At 40.9% G+C, this 24,449-nt stretch overlaps 1 protein-coding gene across 2 annotated transcripts; it reads left to right on the top strand.

Annotated features, from left to right (window-relative positions):
* Positions 1 to 234: 234 nt before the first annotated feature.
* Positions 235 to 23,882, top strand: st3gal5 (ST3 beta-galactoside alpha-2,3-sialyltransferase 5). 2 transcript variants are annotated; one of them, XM_008303518.1, is made up of 8 exons: positions 235 to 302; positions 3,869 to 3,985; positions 14,840 to 14,960; positions 15,753 to 15,962; positions 17,629 to 17,756; positions 17,985 to 18,171; positions 20,955 to 21,113; positions 22,119 to 23,882. In XM_008303518.1, exons 1-8 carry the CDS (start codon positions 295 to 297, stop codon positions 22,374 to 22,376), a joined length of 1,188 nt encoding a protein of 395 aa, XP_008301740.1. In that variant the 5' UTR covers positions 235 to 294; the 3' UTR covers positions 22,377 to 23,882. The 2 variants fall into 2 exon arrangements, with proteins under 2 accessions (XP_008301740.1, XP_008301739.1); XM_008303517.1 differs by lacking the exons at positions 235 to 302; positions 3,869 to 3,985 and having other exon boundaries at positions 14,615 to 14,960.
* Positions 23,883 to 24,449: the final 567 nt, after the last annotated feature.

The following is a 24,449-nucleotide window of genomic DNA, read 5'->3' as shown; positions in this document are numbered from 1 at the left end:
GGAAGTGTTTGTTTTGTTTGTTTGTACTAAACAAGTGGTCGCCATGTTATCTGGCCCCCAAAAAATCGAGTTAATGACAAAACAAGGGTCCTGAGAGTCCTGCTGCTGCGGGACGGCCCTCGGGGGGGAGGATGTGTCGGGGATCCTGTTACCACAGAGCGGACATGTTGTGAGCGCGGCCCCGCTGATTGGCTGCTCGCGGTGGAGGCTGAAGCGTGAAGCTGGGATGAGCAGCTGCGGGACAGGACGGCTCATTCCACCGAGAGGACTCGTCATGGCGAGTCGAAGGTATCCATGGACGGGTGAGTGATTAAGCCTGCAAATGACATGTTAAAACAAACAAACAAAGAAAAATAATTATGAGAAAAAAACGGTAATTTAATGAAAAGACGTGATTTTTGAGGGACGCTAACCGTAGCTGCTCCACTCAAAGGCAGCGGAGCGGCTAACGGTCACTTTCGGTGAAAAAGGTAAATAATGTAAAATAAAACAAACAAATCTGTTAAAGTAATAAATCATTGCTGCTGTTTATACAGTTTTGTGGCGGCCCGGTTCAGCAGCTCCACCGCAACATACCGACGAAGCTTCATAATCAATAATCAAAGGCCGTGTTATTAGAAAGAATATATAGCATTTAACGACGCTTTGCTAACCGGCTAACCCACTAACACGCCACACAATCGGACGTTTAGTGGAGAAAAAATGCGGTGTTTCATGAACCCGTTAACACTTTGTTGTGAGAGATATCGGGCCAAAAGCCTCATATTCAAACCGATTCAAGGCACCGTATTCACCGCAAAAAGCTCTTTCTTTACTTTTTAATAACGGTGCGTAGCCAGCAAAACGGTCGTTTCTTGCTGTTTCTGACGTCTGAAGGTGCACATTTTTTTATGATGAATCATTGTTATGTGTAGTATTTGCTGCAGAAAACCCTGACGAGCAAAATGCTTCCAAGCTTTTAAGCGTTTATTGTGACAGTAAAGGTGACTGATAACGATTACAGCGGGTGTAACGCACACACTTTATTGTTATGGGTGTCCTGAAAAGCTTCGTCTGTGTGTGTGAGACGGTCCCAGCGGGTCGAGGTCGTCCATGATGACATGTTAGCTAAGGGCTGTTGTGGCAGATGTATATAGTTTAGCCATTAGCCACATGTTTGTTTTGAGGAGCTAGAGGTCTTGTCTTGTCTCCAGAGGACGTTGAAGTTACTCATAGCTTATCTACTCGCAGACAGCACTGACCACTGCAGGAATGAGCCCACTCCAAACTGTGTAAATTAATTACATCACTTCCAAGCTAAACAGCAGCTTTTATGTACAATTAAAACAGTTTGGACTTACAGTGTTTAACCAATGTATTAGACCACCACCCAGTGTGAGGTTTATGCCACAGCTGCCCTGAATGAACAGCTTCACCAAAATCACCTTTTATGTTTCTGGTAATACACCACTATGTAGACGCTCTTCAACCAAAATCTGATTTTTAATGCTAAAATATAATTATTATTGTTATCCATGAATTTTCAAATGTACTGTTTTACAGAAGATTCAAAAAAATAGTAAAGCAGTTAATGATGCTGGATGGTCTTTAGTATTTACAGTACTTAACAAATTAGACAGGTGGTCTCATACATTTGCTATGGCTCCACAGTAGGAATTCAAACCATCCATCCATCCATTATCTATACACCGCTTAATCCTCACTAGGCGCGTGGGGGCTGGAGTCTATCCCAGCTGACTCAGGGTGAAGGCAGGGGACACCTGGACAGGTCACCAGTCTATCACAGGGCTACACTTAGAGACAGACAACCAAGCACACTCACATTCACACCTACAGACAATTTAGAATCACCAATTAACCTCAGCATGTTTTTGGACTGTGTGGGAGGAAGCCGGAGAACCCGGAGAGAACCCACGCTGCACGGGGAGAACATGCAAACTCCACGCGGAAAGATTCCGGTGCCCCCACCGGGACGCGAACTGGCAACCTTCTTGCTGCGAGGCAACAGTGCTAACCACCTGCACCACCTTGCAGCCCTGAATTCAAACCAACATTTTTTTTTGTTTGTTTGTTTTTCCATTCCTTCATATGTCTACCTTTAGTTCTGATGACAGATTCAATCCTGGGCTGCAAGGTGGCTCGCTGGTTAGCACCGTCACCTCGCAGCTCGAAGGTCGCCGGTTCATGTCCCGGTGAGGACAGCCGGGATCTTTCTGTGTGGAGTCTCCATGTTCTCCCCGTGCAGTGTGGGTTCTTTCCGGGTTCTCCGGTATCCTCCCACACAGTCCAAAAACATGTTGAGGTTAATTGGTGATTCTAAATTGTCCGTAGGTGTGAGTGTGCTTGGTTGTCTGTCTGTAAGTGTAGCCCTGTGATAGACTGGTTACCTGTCCAGGTGAACCTGCCCCACGACCCTTGTGAGCGTTGTATAGATAATGAATGGTTGGATTCAATCCTTCTCCACACAAAGGTTACATGTGTTTATTCAAGAGATGTTCTGCTGTTCTATCTGTTAAGCTCTTCTCTGCTGAAAGGATTGTGTTGCCCCACCTTGCTTTTTACAAGTGAAATACCTCAAATGTGCCCTGTTGTATTCAAGTCAGGCAACATATCTAACCACGTCAAAGTTTTTTCTTTCTTTCTTCTTTAGGAATGCTTAGGTGAGGTTGCTTTAGTTTGCCTTGTCATGCTGGAATATTCCTCTTCTGTGCAGCGTCTGCAGACTGGGATTCACGCTGTTTTTCAGCCAGTGTTTTGCTATATCCACAAACATTGATGCATCTATAAATGTCGTCTCCCCAACATGTTTTGCCTTCATGCAGCCCCATATCATCACATTCACACCTCAGTGCTTCTCTGTCAGGTCTATGCATTTATGTAGCAATCCTGGTCAGGTTCATGCCAAATATGCTGGATGCAGTCCAAGCCAAGCAAATTATTCTTGGTCATATCTGACCAAGGAGTGTTCTCCCAATATTCATCTGGTCGTTTTATTATAAAAGTTTAATCTTACTGTTTTGTGATGAAGAGCGCGCAAGGTTTTCTTCTTATACGCCATCCCATGGAGGTTGTTATTAAATGTTATTTACGTTGTCTGAACTGTCACAGAAACTCTGACCTCCGCTGATAACCCTAACCCCAGTCGAAAACACTTCCCTGTCTGTTTTGCCAGAGCTGGATCATGACAGTAGTGCACCTGCTAAAATCGGGGCTTTCTCATGGATCTCTGGAAATCATCTCGCAACCTCATCTCAGAGTTTCTCAAACCCACTTTGGTAGCCACTGTCTTAGAGTACCTATTACAGGTACACCTGCACGATCATGACAATGTTTTAAAAAAGACTTGACAGAGGGATCTTAAAAATACAGCTCATGGCACAACAGTTTATTGGCCATTGAATGAATTAAAAAACTTCAACTCATTCAGCTACAACATTAAAAGAAAGCTTCCATCCAATACTATAATTAGATTAAAAAAAATAAGTGCTATTAGTTTTGATACTGAAGGTACATTTCAATAATTTTTCATTACATTTATACATTTTTATTCTTTATTTTTGCCTGATGTTTACTTGCAGGAAAGTGTGTTTACACCGTGGTTTCCTAATATGTATTCACCCAACTAATTTGAGTATTTCTTCAACTGTTGCCCACAGGTTAACCCTTGTGATTAGCTGCAGGCATTAGCGATGATGAATCTATGTTTTAGTAACGGTACAACAGTTTGAAGCAGTTAGTTTATTCCCTCTGTTTGTTCTTGCGCTGCTGCACTGTGGTTGTTCAGGTATCCCCTGCTGCAGCGTTCACGGATTTGGTTAATGATTAGCAGACTTTAGCTGACCGTACTGGACTTTCTCTGTCTGTGCAGGACAAGACCCCTGAGAGTCAGAGGGCTTACGGCTTCAGCAGAAAGACCAGAAAAGTTCCCAGAGTCCAGTGTGAAGGAGAACAACATGAGACTTCCAATACGCTGGGCAACACACAGGTGACGTTCTCACACACACAACAAAGGCTCCTACTGTTGTCAGTGAACAGTAACCCTGACATGGACAGCTGACTGGTTCTCCCCCAGCTCTCAAGGCCTTAAAAGAGACACCACAGTCATTCATAGTTAATCACTCTTTTGTTTTCTGTGCATGTGTCTTTTAAAAAGCACTTTAACATTTAAAAGACACATTATACTCTTTATAATTTCCGGAAAGAGGCAGGAGGTATGAGTAACTGTAACACGCGCTTATCATCCAACACTGTGTGGCGTGAGCTCTATTGCACTTTTTTTCAACCACCTCTTTAACAACATCTCAGTCAAGTCAGATGTTCATGAAGCCATTGTGATTTAAGATGATAATGAGGCTTGTGGTAGGAATCGTATCGTACACCTTACAGCTACATGCTTAGTCCTTTGTTTGCCGTATGTTTTATTGGTTTCATAGGTCATTCTGTCTTTCCCAATTTTATGACCTATTTTTTATTGGCTTCTGTTAATACGGACACGGTCAGTCAAATAGTTACAGAATCCTCCTAACAAGGCTGAAATGTTTGGTCCTACTACTGACAATTACTTTGGCTTTAACAGAAATCGTGACACTGATATCTGTTTTTAACGCTCTGAACCCAAAGTAGTTTCTGGGTGGTTTTTTTGTTTCTGTCATATTTTGTACACACTGTTGGTTCATTTTTCACCACAATATGAAGTCCTGCACCTCTGTGGAAACAGCACAACCATGACTGGAGGTAGACAACTTTAGAAATGTCTTTTATAACAAAGTTTAGTAGCAAAAGCATAAAAAAAGGAATCAAAGTTCAGTTTCATTACTAATTTTGCAGGAATTGAAAAAACTTTGACATCAACGTGTACAATATTTTTCCAAATGCTCCTATGTGTTGCCAATATGGAAAAAAATGTTAATGCTACATACGATACTTTTTGCTGCTTCCATTTTTCATTTATCTCCAAACTTTTCTGCTTTATGTAAACGGCCTGCAGTGTAGCTGAAAAGTCACTGACTTTGTGTCAAGTGTCTGTAGGTTGCAGCTCAGTTAGTCGTGGATTCTTGGTTGTGCAATGAAGCAATGTTTTCCACAGAATGTGGCATTTTTTAACTGAGACATAGCACAAAGTGATTTTGGTGAACTTAGACTTTGATTATTTTCTTGTCTACCAGCACGGCACAGATGAGTACTTTGAGGAATGTTGACAAGTGGGAAATCTAACATTGCTACCTGTTTTTCCAGTTTCTAGTTTTGACAAAGTGAGTAATTTTTGGTATTTTTCTAAAGATAACATGACTTTCGGGATTCTGGGGGTTACAAGGGAAATTGTAGTTGTCAAATTTGGTAAACAAAATTCCACTGTGTTTACTGATGCGTCTGAGGCTTAGGACGGAGTGAGTTGCTCACATTCTTTCTGTAATTGTGTGCTTTTGGCACGCAAAGTCTACAAATAGAATACTTGTTTTTTTGGTATGTCCCTCAGGCAATGCAGATGAAATGGTGCAACGATATTCTGCCATCTAACTTGTTCACATGTGTACATAGAAGCAATTGAATGAGGGACATACCAAAAAACAAGTATTCTGTTTGTGTAGTTGTGTGCTTTTGGCACGTAAAGTCTACAAATAGAATACTTGTTTTTTTGGTATGTCCCTCAGGCAATGCAGATGAAATGGTGCAACAATATTCTGCTATCTAATTTGTTCACATGTGTATAGAAGCAATTGAATGAGTGGACGGTTTTCAGAGCTGGAGAAGGAGTTTGAAAAATAGCGAGGTCTCAGGAGGATTTAACATGTTACCTTGTTGTAAAATAAAATAAAAACGCTCAACAGTAACACATTACAAGCTAACATCATCATACACTTATGATGACTTCCAAATTTGGCTTTGAAATATTTCACAGGCCTGCTGTGACTGAAAAATAATGTAGACCTCATATTAAGGAAATGGAAAGGAAATGTTTAGCATGCTTCATACAGCTGGTTTTTACTTCCGACGCTGTACTGCTTTACAGTTGTGAACATTTCATTCGGCTGACGACACAGTGATCATTGCTTTATCTTTCCGAATGGTATGCTGCTTGGCACTGTACACACAAACCACCTGCTGCAGTGCTGCTGCCGTCGGCTGTCTGCAGGTACCTGCTTGTAGAGACCAGTGGAAGTGCTGATGATGCAAAGAACACCCTGTCCCCTCTCACAACTCTTACACTGTAAGTCTAGACTGAATTAAGCATGCACTTGACTCAGACTTTAGCTCTTAAAAACCCTCTAGCTGCTTACTGGCATGGTTGTCTTTTTTTGAAACTCTGTTATCAATGATTTTATGTATTTATTTTATGTAATGACATGATAAACTTCTGACTATATGTTGATGGGCTGCATCTGTTACTGAAGGCGTGCTCACAGTACAGTAAAGACTGTGAGATTAAATCCAGAGTCAAAAGGAGTAACGTCGTGATAGTCACAAATAGAGGTGATAGGAAATTAGTTTTTCCTGTGTGGTGCCTGTGCTATCATCCTCCCGTGACACGCAAAGGAAGTCAGATACATTGGTCATTTTCTCACCGATGATTTGAATGATAACAGACACATTTATTACCAGTGTTGTCACAGGCCTGTATGTGGCTTCTCAAGTGTCGATTATGTGTCTGACCAAAACCGAACAGCAAGTACATCCAGACCCAGGTCGTACCTTGTGCTTTGTTATAAAGCAATTCTCTGTTTCCAAGTGTTGGCCAATGAATCGTTAATGATGTTGAATATACAGTGTAGCTGGAGATTATTTATGTGGTGTAGCATAAGTTCAGAGGTCAGACAACCATTTCTCCCTCAAGGTTTGAATATACATGTTGACAATCTTGACTGTCTTGAACTTGAATGTGTGTTGCTTAAAAGTGTAATGAGTTTTTTTTGTTACCACCAATTGTTGTGGACCTCTGACCTTGAATAAAAACTGTGGATTTTCTAGTAATAAGTTTAAGAACCCCTGATTTAGAGCTTTCTGCACAGCTATCCATACAGCTTGTCTTTGGTGTGTCCACAAGGGAAGTAGAATAATGGTGAGGCTCATAGTAGATTATAATGAGGCTGCTTTAGGTTCCTAGATGGCAAAGTCCCAGTCAGCTATTTGTGTTCTTACACCTCCAAGATGTCTGACATGCAGTTTAATACGTCCCGTGGATGAGTCAGAGCACAACATCAAAGGTAGAGGAGAAGCTGCTGTCTGTGTTCATCCTGCTTTAGGAACAACGACAAGATAGCTCACGTATGAATCGCTATTAGATTGTAGTGTGCAGCAATGATGTAAAAAATACTGAACAAAAGAAGAAGACGACGGTGTTCACTGTCACAATGGTGAATTATTAATGGCGGTGGAACCTGCTTGTTAGGCTCAATCTAAAAACTTCCTGACCTTTTTGTCTATGCAAAATGAATGAGAAAAGGCAACCTGTAGATCTACAGCGCAGACTTAAAAGTAGCAGTATCGTTGTGGAAATTCTGCAAAAAGGGAATTCACAAAGAGCAAGTTTCCATCAGGGGTATTTAATTGCAATAAACCACAAGTATGCATACGTAGACTCCTGCCTTCATAAGACAAGAACAAAGATATCAGGTTGTACTCTTTCCATTGAAATCATGTGCTGTATAGATATCTATCACAACGCTCTGCTCTTATTTTGTCAGAAGTTAGGCCTCCTTTTTTAATTTTTGAGAATACATTTAAGTATTTATTGTTTTTGAACAAGATCTGGCTCATGATCATTACGCTGAGTGCACCCACAGTTTCACTTCACAAGTGAAACCGCCTTCGATCACATCTTCAAGTTTTACTGTTACTAATTCTGTGGCTGCAGTGATGGAGCTGTGATTCTGTATTTAGACTGATAACTGTATTTGTGGCTTTGCAAATAAAACGTATTGTTATTATTAATATTATTATTTTTAACCTGGCCAGCTAAAGACAATGTATATGCGGAAACTGAATCGTAGAATAACACATGTGAGTTACTTTTGGTTTAATGGGCTTTTAGTCAAATGTCAGGGAGGCTTTTTACCACAAGACCAAATATAGCAAGAGAGCTTCTCACTGAAACAGAACTGAGCCCAGGGCTGAAAGAGACAGGATGTGCACGTCTTGCATTTGCATTAACATTCAGCAACTTGTACAACACACCGAGTGCTAATTTTAAAGCTGTTGTTTAAATGATCTCTGAGTTATGCTGTTGATGAGACAATAGGATGTTGTAAGTAGGGATGGGAATTAAACAGGCCCCATGTTAAATAATTAAAAAATGTAATTATATAAATGTTATCTTGTATTGCTGTTTTGCAGATCTGTCTTGAATCCTGTGCGTGAGCTCTTTCTCTCACACTTTATTAAAGTTGATGCTGACAATAGTTGTTGCAGCAAGTCTTTTTCATGTAAGAGCAGAAACAATCAAATCAAAATCAGGTCTGTTGTTTTTTTGCCGCACATGCACAGTAGTACAGGCAGGATGAGAGAGCGTTTCTTCAGGATCATTTAAGTTTTGCGGAATGAACGTCTGGGATAGGCAAGACACTGAACGTTCACTTCTGCTGTCTCCTGAAGGAATCAATATCAATCTGTCAAAAAATTCAACAGAAGTTTATCACATGCACGCGGATAAATTCACAGTTTGACTCCAGTGCTCATAATTCATCTCTCGTTGCCTCAGGCTGGTGTGTATGCAAGTGTAGAGCCTTCAAACACAATTAACTCATTGGTATGAACATGAGTTCCTTTCCAACTGGGTGTTGGTGTTAGCAATAGGAAGTGGTGCTCTGTACAACTGTTCAATTCAAAATTCAAATCAAATTTGCCACATGTTTATACAGGACGTGCAGTGAAATGCAAAGGCACGCTTCCACAAGGCTGTGCAATAACAATACGACATGATAAAAGAACATTATTTAAGAAAGAAGTCACAGCATCATAAACCATAAGGTGAAGATTGTAAAGCTTAAAGGGAGTAGATGGAAGATGCCACACAGTAAAAATACTATCAAGGAAAGTTCCGGCAAATTTTTTTAAAAAGGCAAAAAAAATCAATCATTGTTTCAGCCTATGCCTTCTCCTTACTATCCTCCTTTGATTGTCTAGCTAAGCCTTGTCAATTATTCCCTAAAATATAGATTTCTGTCCTGGTTTCGCTTGAGAAAAGACGCTAAATGGTTGAAAAGCATGGATACAGTTTTCCAGCATTATTTCTTTATTGTACATTTTAGATGGAGCACCATTTTTGAGCCTTTCTGCGTCCATGTTTGTAGTTTGTTTTACCTGTTTTGTTGCAACTTCTTCTCATTGCAAGGAGTTTGACTCATACGTCTTCTTTTTTTTTTTTTTTTTTTTTTCCCAAAATAACCCCTAACATCAGATAGCATTAGCTAGCAGACCAGTCTGCTCCTCACAGCCCTCCAGTAAGTTCCTTCTGTTGCAGGTGCAGACCAGATATCTGCATCTGGCCTCAAGGCTGTGGCTTTTTCATTGTTGTTCTGTCACAAAGTTGCCTGTATCCTCCCTTTCTCAGTGGTCTTTTGGACTCTACAGGGCTCCAGACTTACTTTTTTACTGGTAGCATCGGTGCGACCAGTTTTCTAATTTGGTCGCACCTTCCACCTGGTTACAGGCAAAACACATCACTTGCTGAACATCTGCTTATCGATAGACGCTACAACTTACAGGTGTTCCCTAAACGCCTCACATTGCAGACTTAACTGCTCAGACAGGCGTGTGACTGAAAAATATTTTGAAAAGAGTGAAACTGGAGCATTCTAGTGTTCAATGCGGAGCACACCTACATGCACTGTTCCACTCAGAGAAAACCGCGAATGCGAGTGCGCTCCACATTTCATGAGAAGAACACATTTTTAAGCGCAAATACCACAGTCCGTCGAAGTTATAAAAGTGCTGCCTGCTTGCCACCACTGTGGTTAACACAGTTGCTGCCTGCGCCGGTTACAGCGACACCAAAACAGCTTAATCATCATCATGCACCCACACAAACAAACGTGACCAGTTGAAATGTCAACTCGCACACTCTATGTTCCCAGTGTAAAACCTGACAGACTCAGTTACATAACACTTAAAAAGGAGGGTGTCCTTCAGATAAGACGCAGGTAGAGGAAGACAGATTGTTTGAGCCAGTCACTGACACACCTTGAAGTGTTGCTGTGAACCTCTATATGAGCTCTTTAATCCTGTTGTTTTCAAAACATGCACGCAGATAGTGTGTGCATCATTGTTCCTTTTCCATCATACACCTTGCTCAACAGCTCTTCTGTGAGGCCCCACCTGTGTAGATTTACTGATGTTGGGAGGGACTGTAGGACTAGACCTGCTTGCAGTAGAAAACGCATTCTGAAAGGTTTCGGCCTTCGCATTTGCTCCAGGTGATGTTCTACTTGGAGAGGTTCCACCTTATCTAGGCTCACTGGCATTGACTCTGCTGCATTTTTCCTCCTCTGGTTGGCTTGTGACGTTGAGCTCCTCTGCAGTGGAAGAGAAAGGGAGCTGGAGCTGGATCTGGCAAATCTAATGTAATTCCTAGTCACATGCTGAGATGTTTATCAGAATCAGAGTCAGCTTTATTGGCCAAGTGTGGGAACACATACAGGAAATGTAACTCTGGTGTTTTCTCTGCCCTCAAAGCAGTTTCACAAAATAAAGCACATGTACAAATAAAGAGGAGCAACTTGTTACAGAAGGAAAATTAGTGTAAAATATCTACAACTATGGAAGATTACAGTGAACCAAAATTTAGTGTAAACAAATAATTAACAATAAATACAGGTGTTGACACTTATATATGCATAAGGTAGGTGAATGATGCAACAGAGTGCAGTGTTTCTGGGCAATTGTCAAAAACCACATCAAGATCTGTGTTGTTGTTGTATCAACTAGGTCAGACCTTCACCACGAATCCAGTGTGCATCGAATGATTTCAGATTAATGTAAAGACTGTCGTAGTTGGAGGCTCGTATGAATTTATGTAGAAGTTTAAACTCTTGTGCACAAATTCAGTTAAAAAAAACTGCTTACAAATTAAGTTCAAATATTTTTAATCCAGCATGTTAACAATAACATCTATGTGCTTGAACATATTTCCATTCAGCCATACTGATATACCTGCGATAAGTGATAAGCCCAACAGCCGGCCCCACTGTTGAGTCATTTCACTGTAGATTTTTTGTGCTTGCTCAGAGCTGAAGGGCTGCATCAAGACTGGAGCCTCGAAAAGTTTTAGAATTTTACAGGTGTTTTGCAGAAATCTGAAGAAGTTGCCTCCTGCTAGCTTGTGCGTTATCTGTAGTGAGGTGCTTTTAGTGTACAAGCTGCCTAAATACTGAAGTCCCAAGGTCGGGTTCTGCCATTCGGTGCTTATAGGGTGTTATATATATTAAAACAAGTAGCGGTTAAATGATGAAACTAATGTTGAGAAGGTCATTGTAGCTACAAAAGACTTTATAAAACCCAGTAATCTTCTTCTTCTCTGTTGTGCATCAGAGGCCAAATATTACTCCAGCGCTCCGATCTTTATTGAAATGTGCTGCCAGGTAAATCTTCTGCAGAATTTAGTAAAGTTGTCTACCTTTAGGGTGCAGCTTAAAAAGAAACAGACTTTCTGTTTTTAAAGAAAGACCTCTCGCCAGAATGTAATGCAAAATAGGCGACAGATGAATGCAAATAATTTTAAATGTCTAATCTCTATGCAGACAGCTCCTCTCGTCTTTCTGCTCGCTCCCGTGGCCTTCGCTGTTCATTCAAAGTAGCGTCTTCATGACTCACTGTTCTGCATTTTAAGAAAATTGGTTTGAATTAATAGTAGTTGTTGAAACGCCACTCGTAGAACAGATGTTCGCACCTCTTCTGATAGTCTGGCTGAGTCTATTTCTTAGCCCAAAGGTCAGATAGTGACACTGAAAAGCAGACACTATGGTTTTTAGAGTTTGTCCGGCTAAAGCTTACCTTTCAGTGTTTGTAGCTGCCTTTGAATAGTTGACAGGCTGTATATGCACAACTAAACAATATGTCATTATTTGTGTTTGATGAGCTTTGATAATGAGAATCTTTGCATTGTTTGCATTTGACTCAGTGATGAATGCAAGCCATAAGAGGCATGTATACTTTGCTGCTAGTGAAGCCACGCAGTGCTTATTTTAACATCATAATTTCTACAATTTTATTTTGCAGTCCCTTTTATCCAAAGCGACGTACATCTTAGAGCAGTTACAACACAAGCAAGGATCTAGTCAGGAGAAAACAGTCTGGATAAGTCCCATAGAACAAGTTCAAGTGTGGTAGGGCGTTGATGCTAATAGCAGGCTGTGTGGGAGGCAATAGGATTTTTTTTTTCATGATGTTTTCATCACCGATTAGCCAGTGCAATGCCAGGAATTCTGTGGTTTTCACTGTGCATCTGTTGCACTATCAGCATATTTGCTGGGTAAATACACGTAGGCCATTGTGCAAACAACAACCACCTGACCTAAATCATTTCATGTTGTCTTGTGGTTAGAATGTTTTTTGTGTTGCGTTACTGATGGGTGCGAGTTGTGCTCTGATTCTATCAGCCTTGTACAGTCCAATCTCATACAAGCTCTCTTGTTTACTGTTTATTGTTTCCTGTAGTGTAAAGACTTACCCACACCTTCTTTGCTTCAGTAGACTGTTTTTTATCCTGTTAAACCTACAATGGTTCTCACAGGGCCCGCATGGCATCAAGTCCACTCCTTAATTCTGCTCTTGTTTATGCTTATGAGGGCATTTGAGCTGTGTCCATCTTCATCAGGGCTTCATAGTACAAGTGCAACTGAACATTTTCATTAGTGGCACATTTAGCAGGTCTGTCTGTGTCTCTGGGCGGCCCACCCAAAAATCACTTGGTTTCCACTTTGGTAATTCTGACCGTTAGACTCCTTATTTTTATCTTTTCAGGCAAATTTTTAGCCACACACCTGTGTGAGCTGCTACAGTAACTGGAGGCTTTTCCGTCCACAACCGCCAAGTAACGTTTAGAAATGCACGTTAAACGTTTAAAAAACATTGGTAAATTGTAGCATCTACGAATAATCTGCATGTGAAGCTTTTCGTCTGTAGTTGTAGCTTCACAAAACAACAGCAAACTGAATGAGTGTCTGCATGAACAACATCACACCTCATTACCCTCAAGTAAATTCTGAGCCTGTAGTAAACACTGAGATATAATAAATTGGCCAACATGATGCACTGCAGTTATTGAAATGGAATAAAAGTGGTGGTCAAAGTATTCCTGGAACAGCACCTTTGTTGTCAGAGCATCAATGTTCTAAAGTGAAATATTAAAAAAAACGTAGTAGCTTTAAGATACCACCCTGTCACAGGGAAAACATATGACTTGTTGAACAATTTCTTATCGAAAGACTCTACAGTTTACCAATGTCCTCTAAACACCCCACGTTGCAGGCTGCAGTGTGCTCAGGCAGGTGTGTGACCAAGAGCTACTTTGAAAGGAGTAAACTAGGGCGGTTGCCAGATTTGTCCAAGATAACTGATTTTTGGCAGCGCATTTAGGTGTGCTCCACTTTTCACGAGAAAACCGCACCAAAGTTAGAAAAGAACTACTTTCCACTACTGTGATTGGCACAGCAGCAGCTGGTTCCAGCGACACTAATACAGCTTAATGATCATCTTTCACTCGCACCAATGCAGCTGAAATTTTAACTCGCACACTCAAAAAAAGTCACAGATGCGACCATTTTGTCCTTGTACTGCTGGAAACAAACGTCAATACAACGTTAAACTGAAACAAAAGGGGTTTCTCTGCAGAAATCATTGCACATGCAGGTTTATTTATGTAGCATCATATCAAACACAACGTGTGTTTCAGGCAAAAGATGAAAAGAAACATAAAGGATTAAGTGTAAAATTCAATAAGCAAGTTTTAGCTATAGCATATAAAATAAGTAAAAGTGGTTTAAAAAAAAAAAAAGAAGAAGTATTGAACATCTAGTATTGAACAGTATTGTAGTCAGTGACTACATTTGGGACAGCTGTGGCTACAATTGTAGCTTACCACCACTGGAATGAATGTGTGTGAATGAATAATCAATAATGTATGCACTTTGAGTTACTCCCTGAGTCAGAAAAGCGCTGTATAAATCTAGTCAATATCTAAGGTACAAGTGGAGCTGGTTCCAGCATCATTTCTAAAAGACATTTAACCGGGTTTTGTCTGAATTCTGAGTGCCACGAGCTGATCAGTCCTTGCCAAGAGGCCTACCAGACTTGTGTGAAGCAAACAGATCTCTGAAAAGTTTTGGTCCAGACCACTGAGAGATACGTAGACCATAAGCAGAGCCTTCAATTCAATTCTATGCTTAACTGGACCTAAGAATCAGTTCTTTGTACTTGGTGTTTCTCAGTCTTGTAGCAGCACAACATTTCTGCTTTGCAAAGCAAAGGTCTCTGGCTAAAAATAGGCTGTCACATATATGGTGTTCTGTAAACTATTTTCCATGCTTGTAAATAATAGACCAAACACTATGATTAGCCGTGTGTGGACATGTAGTTTTACCATAATTACATTTAAATGGCAGCGAGAACATGGACATGAAATTATATTTAAAATGTCTGACTTATTGAACCCTGCTTGTCACTGTCTTAGTATTTGTAACGCTTGCATTAAAACTTCTCAGCTTCTCTGTACACATGTTTGGATGACTATAGCCATTGTGATGCTTGTCTGTTGTCAGCTTGTTTCCTTCTGTAGTTTTTGTGACTGTCATTTCAGTGTTAAAACCATAACAGAAATCTTTCCTTGTGTGCCTGCATGCGTGTCCAGGCGTGTGTTGGTCGTGGGTGTGGTTCTAGGTTTGCTGAGTTTGGTTATGATCTCCTTGCCACTGACTGAGACGGAGACAAGCAAACCTGTGGAGGGGATTGTCGACCCGAACCATAAAATGGTGAGAGTACAGAGAAGTAGAATGTTGTCATTGTTCACAAGACTAACTTGTTGACAATGCAGTAACAGGAAACTGCATAAATCAGAAAACACCACATAAACTCGCATTTCGATGTTGCTGCACACAAATGAGTCATTTCCTCTCAGCATGATCATAATGCCTTCATCCTCTGCCCGAGCAGTTTCCTATTTGAGGTACTGCTGGTACAGAGTTTGAGTGGTGTCACATGTTGTCATTGTTTATCCTTCTCAAATGATTAATTCTGATGTCTTGAGATGTTGCTTATATTATTATTTCCACATAATGTTCTTTCCTCATGACTCCATCTATTTTGTAAAGTGCACCAGTCCCTCCCACAACATGATGCTGCCACCCCCATACCTCAGAGTTGGGATGGTGTTCTCAGGCTTGCTCAAAGAGAAGCAGTAGTTTCATACTGTGCTCTGTTCCTCTGAGCTGACGACTGTTGATAGCTCTTTGTAATGCTCACATATATTGTAAAACCCCTAGTTAGTGTTTTTACATGCTGGACATCTGTTTGAAAGCTGGCTTAAGTCAACAGGACACCATGGATCAAATACCAAGTAGAGCACCATATTACTAATGAGCCGGTCTATATCTATATCTATAAACTATCTGTAAACTGAAATTCCCTTTAGATGTCAGATGTAGATAAGTTGAAATTTAACATGTCTGCTGCAGTCTAGCAGCTTCTGGAGTTTGTTTTCACTTTGTAATTATAATATCATTATAGTGAAACTTACATGTTTTTTCACCCTGTTTTACCTGCAGCTGGTGCATGAATATGTGCACAAAGTTCTGGAGGGTCCATGTCGTCCCAGCGGCGCCAGGCAGAGCTTGTTTACTCAACTCCCTGCTTCCAGTCATGTGGTCCAGCCCTTCCTGTGGAAGGACAAGCCGCTGCCTAAAGACCTTTCCCTGTATCCACCGCCATTTGGATTAAAAGGGCTCGAGAGCAAAGTAGAGAACCTGCTAAAGCTGGTGATTACAACTTCTTTCCATCTTTTATTCTGTTTTAAACTCAATTATATCTGATAATTATTCCGAGTATTATTTAATGGTATCTTGTACGTCTCTGGCCATGTGACAGATGCCAAAAAATACCAAAATGTCAACGTGTCATTCGAATAGCCTCAGCTTTGTTGAAAGCTGCCTGTGAGGCATATAGCAAGCAAATATAGAACAGAACAGTGGTACACAACAACGGCTAGAATCAAGCACAACTTCAGAAAGACTTGACACCTCAGTAACAACAGTGATTCTTAGAATTCATAAATGTAGGTTCAGTAACAGCAATTATTATCTGTTGAGTCAGAATAATGATACGCACTGATTCTTCCTCACAAATTCACTGCCTCTAGTCTGTAATAGGCGCCATGCTGTAGGTTAAGTCTGTTCTTGTTCTAAGTTATTCATAGTGTCATATTTTTGCTGAGACCTGCTGAGCAGATATTTTCCAACTACTTCTGGCTGATTGTAGATAACATATATGTGCATATTTTTTTCACCGAATCGCAGACAATATCAAGTTTCTCCATGAAGTTAGCATATTATTATGCTGGCTCTTATTGTGATAGCGCACTGGCAGATGCAGTGTTCACATTCACTGGGCAAAATAAGAAACCACTTCAGCTTACTTGTAAAACCAATGCTGATGTGACAGATACCAGAAATGTGATGATGGTGCTTATTGTGTTAGTGATTTTATTAGTGGCAATAAATGGTTGAACACAACAAGCAGATGCTTCTCTTGATAGTCAGAGGGTGATTGAAATTCTTCACTGAGGCGAGTCATCAAGCCACTGCAGAGGAAAGGGAGCAATAGTGATGTCATAAAAACAACATCAGTGAAACCCTAAGCAATGGAACACTGTGGAGAAAACATGATGGAAATTTGACATCTTTGTTTCATATAATAATTTAAAGGAAGGTTACGGTCATGTCACATACTGGTCGATGTTTTTGTGAACATGCGTTTAGTTACAGAATGGGCTGTAGCACAGTGTCGGTGATTATTGCTGAGGTGTGCCGAGAACAGTGGGCGGACATGGCACCGGATTTCTGGAGAGTTTGGACTTTTCGTTTTGGGAAACAAATTTTAGGCTGTACATGTATTCCTTCAGTGACCATGGCAGGATTGGGTAGATGACTAGATTTACATTGGACACGTGGAAATCATGTATTAGCCTTAAGATAAAGTTATATCCTGTGTTTTGTGTATGTTGTGATTTTCTCTGTTTTTCTTGCTCTCTGTTTCTCTGTTTGTTGCTTTTGCTTTTGTAGATGCAACATTTTCACCTCATCCAAGCATAAAAACTCTTTTAAGGATGAAACAGACGTAATGAAAGATCCTATATCAATATTCAACAGGCTGTGTAATGTCCCAATAAAAATACAGCGCTTTGCTCGCTTTTTAAAATGCATCCTGGCAATGGATATCTGGCCTGGATGAGGAGTTTGTGGGTTGTCCAGCTTCTCATGTTGTGTTTTGAGGAAAGGTTTGGCAAAGGTGTTGCAAAATCTTGGGGTCTGAAAAGCTGAGAAAAGAGTGACGCCTTTAACTGTGTTTACATTTACATACCCAAAAGGTTTAAATAATTGTAGATTTCATAACTCTAATGATTGTATCTCTGAATTTCCCTTTAAGTTTTCTGATGAACCACAACCAGAGACGACATCAGGTACATGTCAGCGCTGTTTGGTCATCGGAAATGGAGGCATTCTCAGAGGCCTGGAGCTGGGCTCCGAGTTTGACCGGTTTGACACCATTATCAGGTTAGAATCACAAATGTGGTGATAACATTGTTTATTAATCCTGTGTGCAGGTAATGATCCTTGTCACTATTACTTGTAGTAGTGATAGCACACTGAGCAAACAAAACCCCTCCTAACCAAACACTGCACAATGTGAAGCTCTGTTTGAGTTTCAGGTTTGACAAGAGTGTGATTTGCATTCAAAATGAATTAGTCAAGAGTGTTTGGTTGTGTGTTCCTGTCCTTCAGGTTAAACAGTGGCCCCCTGGGAGAGTTCAGTGTCGACGTTGGAAATCGAACCAGCATCAGGATGAGCTACCCAGAGGGCACACCGCTGCACTGGGTCGACACAGACCCACAAACTCTGTTTGTAGCTGTGGTGTATAAACGTGTAGACATCAACTGGATCTCTGCTATGATCAGCAAGCTCACTGTGGTGAGTAGTGCTGCTGTCTGTATTGATGCTTCGCTTTTAAAAAACTAGGCTTTATTAAAAGTACAATATAAGTCATTCAACTATGATGCAGGTTCATCAGAATAAGATTACGGAAAAACTGAGCAAGACAGCACTTGTTGTATACAGGACGCTTGTTGGTCTCAGGGGTGTTTTTTTGCAGCATTTGGATCCAATAACAAATATACAACATTAAAACCACTGACAGGTGAAGTGAATAACATTGTTTGTTACAATGCAGTGCTTTGCTGGCAAACTTTGGGTCCTAGCATCTATGTGGATGTTACTTTGTCATGCAGCAGCCACCCACACGTGGCTGCAGAACAAGCACGCCCCTCACTACCACCACTGTCCAAAGGCAGCACTGTCATACAGACACGTTTGTATTGATTTTGAGCAGCAAGCACCTGCAATTATTGGCTGGACCTTCTTTCATGAAACATGGATCAGCACCTGTTTTACAACAGTTGTGACACCAAAAAGTAAGATCATAAACTTCTGAGATTGTTATGTAAAATAGCAACAGGTGGGGTGAAGTGTTTACTTCACCGAACCAAGTACTTGCTCATGTATTTCCAGGTGATAAATAGTCAAACAAGAAGCAAAACTATTGTGTCATCTGTTAGCTGAGAGGAATTACTTATGAAAAAGTAAAGATTAACTTGATCAGTTTAATAAAGTAGTGATATTGAAGAATCTTAATTTTTCAAATCTAATTCATCCATCCATTATCTGTACACCACTCAATCCTCACTAGGGTCGTGGGAGGGCTGGAGTCTATCCCAGCTGACTCAGGGTGAAGGCAGGGGACACCTGGACAGGTCACCAGTCTATCACAGGGCTACACTTAGAGACAGACAACCAAGCACACTCACATTCACATCTACGGACAATTTAGAATCACCAATTAACCTCAACATGTTTTTGGACCTTGTGGGAGGAAGCCGGAGAACCCAGAGAGAACCCACGCTGCACGGGGAGAACATGCAAACTCCACGCAGAAAGATCCCGGGTGTCCTCACTGGGACGCGAACCAGTGACCGTCGTGCTGCGAGGCAACAATGCTAACCACCGAGTCACCTTGCAGCCCAAAAAATCTGATCTAAATTTGAAAAAATGCAAAACAAAATTTAGAAAAACTATTGATCCAAATCGATTAGCAGACACACCAATGAGCCACAACATTAAAACCACTGGAAGGTCAAGTGAGTAACACTAGTATTAGAAGTATCAGTAGTTTTATACTCTTCTCTTGTTCCCGATCCCCATGACAGCTACAGTTGTTCCTGCTACACTTACAGAGCTGTTCAGGAACATTGACTGAGCGTCCACTGAGGCCCCCAAACCCATAGAACCCAAAGGATCCACTAGCAACGTCCCAGTTCCAGACACCTCCAGAGCTCCCATGTTGATGTTCATGGGTCCAGTGGGTCTGAGCTGTTTTGCAGGCACAAGGGGGAACTACACAATATTCTCCAGGGGGTTTTCATGTTGTGACTGACCAGTGTGTTTCACGTACCATATTTCCTAGTAACTGCTTGCTGTTTGCATTTGGACAAAGTTCACCTTCACACAGACTCAGGGAGATAGTTCAGACAGTGAAAGAAGACCTGTAAGCGGATGTGGTTACCCAGTGTTCAGTCAGACCGATACATCGAGCATGTAACCAGAATGATAATCACAATGCTTCTAATCAGATCGTGCTTGTTTATCACAATTATTCGTTGATTTTAGGATTGTTTTTTTTTTTTTCATTTTACTGAGTACGTTAGTTGTGTGGCACAGACACAAGTCTCATGCACTCTTTCATATGATCTGTTATTGCTTAACATCAGCTGGCCTAAATCCAGAATTGGATCCATCTCAAGGAACTAGCCCTTCATTTTTTGCTCCAGTAGTTAGATTTTTGTTTTGCATGTCTGCTCTTAGTTGTGTATCGCTCTTCTATTCCAGACTGCAGCTGCAGTATTCAGGAAATTTTTGCACGACCTGCTGCTGCAGGAGTGTGTGCACAGCGGCATGACAGCTCCCCAAAAGTAGAGCTGAAATACCTCAATCGCCCCCTGGTGACAGGCTGTTGGTTGAGGAAGTGTTGATTTGAAATACAGCAACGTTTTCTTTGAGAAGAGCTTTTTAAACATCAATATTTTGCTCATTTAATCGTGGGAAGCCAAAATTGTGAGTAGTATTTGAATGTCGTGCAGTTCTTCTCTCCACCTCGATTCGGTTCGCCCTCATTGCATCAGAGCCTTTAGCTCATATACGTCTAGTCCTCTGGGTTAGTTTGTGGTGTGACTCGGTCTCTGATGCACCCCCATGCTGAGGAGCTACATGAAGCTCCTGAATTTACAATCACTCTGCCTCCACGTTGACCTGTGCCTCCTGCCTTTACAAATACACGTCTGGGACCACTGCTGAAAACACTTACGTTGTGCTTGTGTTTCAAATTGATCACAGACAGATTCCTGTAATCTCATCAGTTTGGATTTGTCTTGAGAGTTGGTAATCCCTCTTGCCACACATCTGCTTAAAGCATCTCACAGACCTACAAAAAGTACAGAATCTTAAATGTTTTCTCTTCTGTTCATTTCTACATCCTCAAACTTTCTGATTATTTCCAGGTTTGCATGAGAGCATGACAGAGTTTGGATGTAGTCTCAGATTTTTGGACCTTGCTGCAGCCATCATGTGAGCCAGAGTCATAAACTGATCTGGGCTCTTGACAAAGAACTGTTGTATTAACAAGGCCATGCTTTGTGTTGCAGTCTCTGTGGGACTGGATCTTCTTCTGGCAGAAGGTTCCGGATCAAATCCCTCTTGAGCCCTCCAGGTTCAGACTTCTAAACCCGCATGTCATCAGGCAGACTGCCTTGGACCTCCTGAAGTACCCTCCACCCACACCACGCCTGTGGGGCTGGGACCAGGTAATACCACACTGAAACGCTTTGTTTATGGTTAAAGTTTATTTTTTATTTAAAGTTGTATTATAGGTAGGTTAGTGTTCTCTTTTAGTCTGCAAAGAAGAAAGCACAGTATCTACTTTCCACTGGGACAAATGAATTTTCTACCACATGTACTGAACAAAATCAGTCTGTCGTGTGTAAGCGGCTCCCCCTTGTGTTAGGTTTTGGATATTGCACAATCCTGACAACATTCAAATCAACGTGTCCGTTTATATACAAATTATAGACTCGTGATAATAGTGGTACTAACTTTACACTTCATGTGTTCATATAGGAAATGTAAAGACAGTGGAGCTCTTTTAGGTGTGAGCCAGGACACGGTGCGTCACTCATACAGAATATTAATACTTTTGATTTAGCTGTTCAGTGATAGCTAGACTCCTCTCCTCTGTGGTTCCGCGCTGGTGGAACGAGTTACCAAACTCTGTTCAATCTGCTGATTCCCTCTCAGCCTTTAAGAAAAGACTAAAGACCAACTCTTCACTGAACACCTTTGCGCTTGACAGCCCGACAACAAAAACAAAAATCCTATTACCTCTCACACAGCCTGCTACTGGCATCAGTGCCCCATCACACCTGGATTTGTTCTGTGGCAAGAACATGTATTTTTGCAGCATTTCACTACTGAGCCTCAGTACAGGAATATGTCGTTTTATTTACGTAATGTTTCCTTTGTGCTATCGAGCACATTGTTTTTATTTTCAAAAAATCAGTGACGCTGTTATGGTGTTAAAAAGCATGTTGATTAATTATCTATTTAGGTAACATAAAAATGTCAAACTAAAACTGTACTAACAATATACACACAATCAATTTACTTAGAAAATACAGGGCTGTAATAAAGCAAAAAAATAATAAGAATATTACAGATGTTTTGTGTTGGAGCACGACGAGAGTCAAGCATGTAAAACAATAAGAGCTCATAAAGAGTGATGGTAATGGCGTTGTTCTCCTCTGTGTGTGCAGAACGTGCCTACCCTTGGTGTCTCCGCACTGAACTTAGCCAGTCTGCTGTGCGACGAGGTCAGCCTGGCAGGGTTCGGCTACAACCTCTCCCAGCAGGGGGCGCCACTACACTACTACGACCACCTGCCCATGAGCGCCATGCTGCAGCAGAAGATGCACAACGTGGACAAAGAGACTCAACTGCTGCAAAGCCTCGTCAAAGCGGGAACCATCACTGACCTGACGGGGGGGATCCACTGCTCCTTCTGCAAGAGCTGACCTCCCAGGCTGTTTCCTGCAAAGCACTGACTTGGTTTTTTTGTGTGTATTAAGAGCAGAATACACGTAAAGCAGGAAAAATACTTGGACCAGAGGACTCACAAACACTCAGTAGAAAGGGTTAAAACCAGTGAGGCGCACAACGGCTGAAAGGAACCTAGTCGTATATCTACTATTTGTCACAAAGTGCTTCTTGGAGGAAATAAGGACGTAGAAATACTCAGCTTTACATGTCTTTCAGTACTTAAATATTCTTTTGCTTTCAAGTTTCATTCATTAACCCTCAGACTTGACCAACCAGTTATTAGGTTTCTTTACAAACACACATGGAAATGCAGAATTATCATCTCCAGTGATGTCGATCCATATCAGCAGGTATGTATTAGTCCAGGTGTTGAATATATCACAAGGGTTTGAAAAGTTTAAACCCCAACCAGCAGCTCCTGTTGATAGTCAAACACACACACAGCTTTAATTGGTCATATTGGTTGTCTATCGTGGTAGTTCTACTGGAACTACGAGTTGAACCTGGAGTGTGAGAATATTACTACTGAGCAGACTGCACTGAGCCAAACCGTTTCTCCGACTGATGTTTTCAATCTGAATGACCAACGATCAGTTAGTAAGTTAAATGTGTTACAGGAGATCTTCAGTAAGTATGTTATTTATTTATGTGGAACAACTTGGATCTGTATTTAAAGTCACATAGGATGTAAAAAATACTTTAAAAAATGTATTAATCTGCACAAGATGTCCACGATGCTCTCACAGACACGTTTGAAGCAGGCTTCAAATAGTTGAGGAAAACAAGTTTCTTCCAGTTTCATTTGTTTTGTTTGTTGAATATTGTGGCTGACGATAGTATTCATCAGCACATCCAGATCATTCCGTGTTAAATCTCATCTGATGTGCCAGATGTGCGTCGCCTAAAGCTTAGCAGGGATTCTCTCATGATTGTGATTTCGCTAATCGTGACTGAATCCAGCTGCCTTGCAATGTAATTGTCAATTAGCAACACAGTTTTGCAGATTCTTTTGTTGCCGTCTGTTGTTTTGTTGTTGTTTTTTTTTACAGCATTTTTTGTGCCACTTTAGTTTTTTTGTTGTTGTTTTTTTGCAGAATGGCTTCTCCATGAATGTTATTTATTACTTTTTGTATTGTTTCTAGATCATTCATATTATTGTCATTGTAATACAGTTAATCGCACATCACGCACACACACTTGTTAAAACATTCATGTATTTGGGCTCCATTTCTCAAGCCGGAGCTCCTCATGAGAGGAGAAATGACTCTTATGTTCTGTTTTTATCAAAGTGTTTCATAGCCAACACAGCTGATAGCAAGACAAGATGTAAAAGGTTATTAATGGTCATTTATCCAGTTCAGATGTGCATTTGACAGCATTCTCCGAGGAGTTTAAGGACAGTTGGTCCTGATTAAATGTGTACATGTGACCTCCAGGAGATTAATATCATCTCTGCATGAAATAAAAAAACATGAAAGTTGTCTGCTTTTATCTTGATTTATTGTTCTTCATTTATTGTAATGTTCTGTTTATTAAAATGTCCACACGATGCAGGTGAATACATGAACACACACTGAGTAAGCGAGGGGTTAATTTGCATGTAAATTCATCTTCATATTTTAGGGAGATAAGTCAGTATGTCAGTAGTTAAGGCAGGGGTGTCCAATCCTGGTCCTCGAGAGCCACAATCCTGCATGTTATAGATGTTTCCCTCTTCCAACACACCTGATTCAAATGATCAGCTCATCATCAAGCTCTGCAGAAGCCTGATAAGCCTCCAATTCATAGTCACTGGCGTCCACTACAGAGCACATCAGTGTGTATCAGTCACTCTGGCACATCTAGCACCCTTCATACAGCTTAGTCATGTTCACAGAGGAGTGATAGACTGATAAAAGAGAAAAAAAGAAGTGAACTAAAGCTAGATTATAAAGAAATGGTGTAGAAAAGCTGCATCATTAAGCCTGAGAATCAGTGCTACAGAGTGTAAGTGGTGCACTGCTGGTTAAATACGACCTTTCACCTGTTTCTCAACGGCTGCAAATTAA

The sequence above is a fragment of the Stegastes partitus genome, unplaced genomic scaffold, assembly GCF_000690725.1.
Source record: "Stegastes partitus isolate 25-593 unplaced genomic scaffold, Stegastes_partitus-1.0.2 Scaffold2023, whole genome shotgun sequence".
NCBI lineage: Eukaryota > Metazoa > Chordata > Actinopteri > Pomacentridae > Stegastes > Stegastes partitus.
The sequence above is the reverse complement of the archived record's forward strand: the minus strand, read 5'-3'. Positions and strand labels throughout refer to the sequence as shown.

Excerpts from the sequence above, each read along its gene's own strand:
- st3gal5 (XM_008303517.1), top strand. The coding sequence starts at position 14,625 with ATGTCTGACTTATTGAACCCTGCTTGTCACTGTCTTAGTATTTGTAAC. Across the intron at positions 15,963-17,628 it reads TAGAGAACCTGCTAAAGCTG|TTTTCTGATGAACCACAACC; the intron begins GTGATTACAACT and ends TTTCCCTTTAAG. Across the intron at positions 21,114-22,118 it reads GCCTGTGGGGCTGGGACCAG|AACGTGCCTACCCTTGGTGT; the intron begins GTAATACCACAC and ends CTGTGTGTGCAG.